At 47.3% G+C, this 6,846-nt stretch overlaps 1 protein-coding gene across 1 annotated transcript in view; it reads right to left on the minus strand.

The window, feature by feature from the left end:
- dgkq (diacylglycerol kinase theta) overlaps nucleotides 1-6,274 on the minus strand; it is a 40,153-nt gene extending 33,879 nt beyond the window's left edge. The window contains exon 1 of the mRNA XM_033633567.2: nucleotides 5,071-6,274. Coding sequence (XP_033489458.1) covers nucleotides 5,071-5,296 — 226 coding nt within the window. The 5' untranslated portion in view covers nucleotides 5,297-6,274. The remainder of the gene's footprint in view (nucleotides 1-5,070) is intronic.
- Between the last annotated feature and the right edge of the window lie 572 nt (nucleotides 6,275-6,846).

Raw genomic sequence — 6,846 nt, forward strand, 5'->3', positions numbered from 1 at the left:
GTGGCGTCGCTTCCATGCATGATTTTTGTTTTTGTCAAGTATGTTTTATTAAAGAAGGGTTTCAAGATGTACAACATGAGAACGTAATTTCCTTTTCATTTCAGGAAAAACTACCCAAAAACAACAGATTGTGTCTGTTAGAGCCATTTCTAGCAAGTTCCCTATTATTTATTCTTGAGTCACTCTATGAAAGGATGTTTTGCTGCCGCTCACAGCAGCTGGAGTCAGAGAAGAAATAATTTAATTCACTGGGCCGACTGCCGGCAACTTTTAAGGTGGAACATTTACCTGTAATGTTACTCAATGCATGAGTTGACGACATGAATCCATCAGCACACCTTTAATTTCAATGTGACAACTCTGACCATTATTTAAGTCTTTACATGTCAGACACTTTTAATAACGAGTGGATCTTCAAGTGTTTATTTTATTAATTTTGGCCGTATTATGTGAAGGTCATATATTCTAATCCTCACTTCCTGTGGGCTACAGCAACACTAAACCCCTGAGCTTGCCTGAGAAGGACTAAATGCACAAAGCTGCTATTTTTAAATATCCCATGGAGAGAGACTCTCACTGCAGCCTGTTCTATTTTGTTCTGAAAATGTGGGCGTGCAGCCTCGTTCTGTGGACGATAAACCAGGTGCAGACTTCCATCTGTGTCACCGCTGATGAGGAAATACGAGGGTCTAGGTACCATGTCTGAAGGGGTACTGCTGGTTCCAAAGGTACTGTACCCAAAGTGTGGACACTGGGCTTTATAGTTACAGTTTACTAATAAAACTCTCCACAGTATGAACAGTGGTTACATGAGCCTCAAAACCAGACACAACTCAGCCCTGAGCAGAGTGACCGTCCTCTACTGACCAATCAGACTGCAGTGTTCACAGCTACACTTTTTAGTACCAGATCTGTGTGCTAGGTAGCCCAACAGAGGGGGGACCAAACATGGGGACGCTAAGGAACGGTTCCATTGGTGCCGTCCACAACTTTTCACTGTGGAAATGGAATAAATGTGCATAGAACTGAACTGTACCGCACTGCACGGTGGAAAAGGGGGAACCTTAAATTATAAAGGCAGGTGTGCTGAATTGAGTTTGGAGTGTGGAAGACGTCACAGGGTTACAGTTTTTAACCACCATGTTTTTGGTTAATCTTAGTTTTTATTGCTTGAAGTCGTTGATTTTAACCTTTTTTGTAAAGGGCTGTATATTTGGGGAATTTTTGTTTGGGGAGTTTTGTTTTCATTTTTTTAAAAACGCAACAGTGGAGACAATCATAGCGCTCATAGCGTGATCTTGCAACTCTTCATACATCCTGCAAATCAGTCAACTCTAAAACTAACCAAAGCACCTTGATCATCAAACAGAGTAAAACTAAACTAAACTAAACATATATATATATACTGTATATACATATATGTGTGTGTGTGTGTGTGTGTGTGTGTGTATATGTACAGCTCAATGGGAGGAATAAGACCCAAGCTATCAAGATGTTACCACAGATACCCCGCTGTTATAGTGAGCTGGCCACAAGAGGAGATGGATGCTGCAGATGTCAAGACATAAAAACGAAAAGAGGGAGGGTGAGGATCAGTTCGTGTCCAAGCCAAGATTTAGGATGAAACAAGGAGCATCCAAGAATACATCAGGAAGATGTCTCCCTGCTCAGAGAGTGTCTCAGGCAGCAGAAGACAGAGGGTGATGAGGAGGAAGAGGAAATATCATGGAGGACCAAACCCCTTTATTGGGTGTACCATCTGCAGATAAAGGAAGTGGCTGACATCAAGAAATCCTACCAGTGGCCAGAAAAGGCCGGCCTGAGGGACAGCACAGAGGCCTCGATCATGGCAGCACTTTGAACAGGCACCAGATCCATAGAGGCAGGGGTCCACCATAGCAGACAGGACCCCAGGTGCAGGCTGTGCAAAGAGGCCCATGAGACACTCCAGCACATAGTAGCAGGATGTAAGATGCAAGCTGGGACAGCGCACACCGAGAGGCACAACCAAGTGGCTGGGATAGTGTACAGGAACATCTGTGCAGAGTATGGACTAGAAATCTCCAAATCCCGATGGGACACACCACTGAAAGTAGTGGAGAACAACAGGGCTAAGATCCTGAGGGACTTCAAGTTCCAGACTGACAAACAGCTGCGAGCTAGCCAACCAGACACAGTGTTGTTGATACAAGGAGCAGAAGAGGAAAATTGTGGTAGATGTGGCGATACCAGCTGACAGTAACATCAGGAAGTGCCAAGGACTGAAAGAACAGATGTGGAAGGTGAGGTCCAGAGTGGTCCCAGTGGTAATCAGAGCACTGGGGCCTGTGACCCCCAAACTGGGAGAGTGGCTCCAGCAGATTCCAGGTCCAACATCTGAGGTCTCTGTCCAGAAGAGTGCAGTCCTAGGAACAGCTAAGACACTGTGCAGAACCCTCAAACTCCCAGAACTCTGAAATTGGACCCAAGCATGAGAAAGACACACCAACCACTATTCTTTAATGAGAACTGGACACAGTGTTTGGGGTCACGTTCAGGAGCTCCTAGGAAGGTGTCTCAGTGGCGCATAAGGCCAAAACTGATATTAAGCCAAACTGGTCTGGCTCCAGCACAGGGAGACATGAAGTACAATACTTTTCAATGTATGTAATAGTCATTCAGTGTCCAAAATAACGTGAGAGGATGAGAGTCAGCACCTCCAAGTCTGAGGCCATGGTCTTCTGTCGGAAACTGGTGGATTGCTCTCTGCAGGAGAGAGTTACTGCCTCAAGCGAGGGAGTTCAAGTATCTCAGGGTCTTGTTCACGAGTGAGGGTAGAATGGAGCGTGAGATGGATCGGCAGTTTGGTGCGGCTTCTGCAGTGATGCGGGCGCTGTGTCGGATTGTCATAGTGAAGATGGAGCTGAGCCAGAAGGCAAAGCTTTCGATTTACTGGTCCATCTACGTCCCAACCCTCACCTATGGTCATGAGCTCTGGGTAGTGACTGAAAGAATGAGATCGCAGCTACAAGCGGCCAAAATGAGTTTCCTCCATGGGAGCTCAGACATCCGGAGGGAGCTCGGAGTAGAGCTGCTGCTCCTTTGCATCGAAAGGGGTCAGTTGAGGTGGTTCGGGCTTCTGATCAGGATCCTCCTGGGCGCCTCCTGTTGGAGGTGTTTCAGGCATGTCCCACTGGCAGGAGGCCCCAGGGCAGACCCAGAACACACTGGAGGAATAACCTCAACTGGCCTGGGAACACCTTGGGGTCCTCCAGGAGGAGCTGGAAAACGTTGCTGGAGAGAGGGACGTCTGGGGTACTTTGCTTGGCCCCAGATAAGCGGATGAAAATGGATGTGCAAAATAAGAAAAAGCATGTATATTCGCCACCCTTAAGACAGCTAAATACTACCTGCATTTTATTATAGTTGTTTTTTCAATGTCTTTCTTATTGTATTTATTCTTACTGTGTAAACTGAGCACTGTAGAAATGCAATTCAGTCCTTCTGTATACTGAATATTGTCCACAGAGAGAATGACTATACATTCTGCCTTGTTCTTGTGCATTACTAAATCACTTTACCTCTAAAAATGGACGTACACAACCTCTGATGAGGAGATAAACATTTTTAGTCATCTAAGCCAAATGGGTTGAGAACCACATATCTGAACCACTTCATCAGGAGGTCAAACTCTGAGTGAACGCACCTAAAACGCCGTAATAATCCCTCATTATACAGGAAATCTGAGTGTGCACGGAGTAAGTACAGTGGGTCAGAGTTGAAGCAGTGATTAATGTTTACAACAACAGTTTGTCTTTGTTTTCTCGTCCAAATGAGTTTGTCTAACATGGAGGTTTGTTTCTGACTTATTTTTAAAGATGTCTGAGTACAAATTATTATTACTAATAGAAATTAAGGACAAACTACCAACATAAAGAGACAAGTTGGAGTAATCCCTCAGAGCTGGGCCGTCTGTGTGCAGCTGCAGCTTCAGGGAACATAATCTCCTTAATAATAAAAGCAGTTGGTGTTTTATTTATAATATAATGTATAATAAATATTCTCAGGCACATGAAGCCCTTTGATGACATCACATGTTCCTGTTAATCCAACTCGACGGCTTAAAGAAGAAAACGTTACATAATCCAGCCGAGCAGCAGTGTTGTTTTTGTTGTTGTTGTTGTTGTTGTTGTTTTGCAGCTTTGAGTGCATCTGCTGCCGTTTGTGATGATGAGGATGATGATGGTGATGATGATGATGGTCATGTCTCCGCTGGCTGCTCAACAAACACACCTCCTGTTTCCATGCCAACCCCGAGGAAGTAAATCACGACTTGACTGCAGCTCTGATCATGGACAACCAGTGTGTTACTGGGCAGAGTGGAGAATGTGTGTGTGTGTGTGTGTGTGTGTGTGTGTGTGTGACTGTTGAATGAGGTTGTTTTGAATCTGCTCTTCAGTTCGCCTGCTGAATTCGTAATTAAGTCGTGGCATTGTGAGAAGGGAAGGAAAAAGTGGTGTGAATGAAAGGAGAGAGGAGGACAGAAAAATGCAGGGCATAGAAATAAAGGACAGAGGAAGGAAAGGTAATGAGGAAAGGAGAGGAAGGACAGAGGAAGAAAGAAGAAAGGAAAGGAAGTGGAAATTAAGTGAATGACGAGGAAAGAAAAGAAAGGGGAAAGGAAGAGGGATGAATAGATGATGCTCGTGTTTGCAGGCTGCAGATGATGCATCTTTCAGTGACTGCTGAATGACTTTGGTCACAATGACACACTGAACAAACGCTGCGTATCTTTCCTTTAAACAAGTTTCGAACTGATCCAGATCTGATCTGAGATCCAGTCCCCACGTGTCAGTTAAAACCTAGCCCCACCACTGCCTGACTGGAAGGCGCTGAAGGACACACCCAAACACACCTTGATCAGGGTCACCTGCCGCTCAGAGGCAGCAGCACACCCACCCAAGGTTGGTGGTTCAGTCCAAACTAGGACCACATACCAGTGTATGCACTTATGCATGGCATGAGGTCAAGTTTTCTTATAAATAATGAATAACATACAATAAATAAAACACTATATTTATGCAGTCTTACCTTCACAGAGGAAGCCGATGAGCCCCCAGATGAAGTCGCTGCAGCCGTGGCAGAAGGTGGGTTTGGTCAGGGTGACTTTCCTGAGGCAGTGGCCCGGTGCAGAGCTCTGGTACTTGGGCCGGGGACCAGGCGACTGCTGCGTCCTCTTCTTACCGGTCAGAGGACTCGCTGTCCGGCCGTCCGCGGCGTCAGGGTCCGCCGGTCTGGCCCGGCCGGAGTCCGCCATGTCCTCCTACCTACACACAAACTCACTGACAGGAGCGTGACAGCACGGAGTGTGACTGGTGAGGTGGAGAAAAAAGCCTGGAGCTCTAGAAAATAATCCTCTCCCAGTGGCGAGGCATCCCACCGGGCCGGACGCGGCGGTGCAGCCCGGCGACAGGGCGCCGTGCTCGGTGTGAGTCCTGCAGCTTCCCCCGCTGCCTCAGAAGCTAATTATCCAGGTCCAGAAATACAAAGTAAGGCAACCAGGTCACGACTTTGTGATCCAAACGAGATTAGTTTGCTAACCCCCGGTGGAGACTCATCTCACCGGCTGGACCCAGCGGTACCACCCAGCGGTGCTGCCCGGCGGAGAGGGCGCTGAGGTCGGCGTGCCTCCCAGAGCCTCCCGCCCACAGAGTAGAAAACAGCCTACCTAACTGCTGAAATATTAATCGAGTATCCCCCTTATTAAAAATGGTGTGGGTGATCCAGGGAGGCGGCAGTGCTCTGTTTTCAAGTCTCTTCGACGTCGTCTTCTCACGGTGGAGAGATCCGTCCACCACGCCGTGATCAGAGTCCCTCCGCCCGGAGACAGCGGTGCCACCCAGCGGCGCTGCACCGAGGACAGTGCGCCGTGCTCGCTGTGATTCCCGGAGCTCCCGCTTGGGCAGCTGAATAAATAAAAATGAAATATCGATCCAGTAGAGGTGGATGCTGAGTGTGTGTGTGTGTGTGTGTGCGGCAGTGTGAAGTGTTTGAAATGGATGTTATTGTCAGTCAAAGCGCTGCTCAGCCATGCAGCCTCAAACCTGCCCGTCCACACCCGGGAGACAGACGCCAGAACCCGGGTGGAGAAATGTCCAAAACCCGCCGCAGGGCTGGAGATAAACGTTATTCAACAAGTGTGAAGAGAGCTGGAGGGGGGGGCGCTTTCATTTTGGGTTTTCTGCTTCCTTCTCCGGGGCTGATTCTTCTTCCGCGTCAGAGTCTCCAACACTGATTTACTCCTCCTCCTCCTCCTCCTCCTCCCGCCGCTTCATCCCCTCTCCTCGTCTCCTTCCCTTCCGCCCTTCCCTTCCTCTTCGTCATTGGGGTTCCTCTGAATCTCACGAATGATTCCTCAACATTCAGCCTATTTTTATGTCACCTTTCCTTCCTCTTTTTCTCCACTCATCTCCTTCCTCAGTTTTACTGTTGTTTTCTGGAGAATTTCTTTTGTTTGTGTGTCTAAATTTAAACCCTGAGAGCTCGGATTCATCCAAACATTCACCCTGATGAAGATCTTGTGACCGTCAGCTTGGTTTCATTATGAAAATAGATCAGATCAGATTAGCTTTTATTCTCCCCCTTAAGGGAAATTTGTCCTGGACATTCGAGAGAACATGACACGGCCACACAATCAAACTACAGTACAGTTACATTATAACCCCAGTTCCATACAACCCAAGAGTATTACAGGATGCCCTAGACCAGGGGTAGGCAACCTGCGACTCCAGAGCCACATGAAGCTCTTTCGCCTCTCACCAATGGCTTCCTGTGGTTTTGACAAAAAGAAGTACATGAAGAACTTTA

This window comes from Epinephelus lanceolatus, chromosome 7 (genome assembly GCF_041903045.1).
Source record: "Epinephelus lanceolatus isolate andai-2023 chromosome 7, ASM4190304v1, whole genome shotgun sequence".
NCBI classification, from domain to species: Eukaryota; Metazoa; Chordata; class Actinopteri; order Perciformes; family Serranidae; genus Epinephelus; species Epinephelus lanceolatus.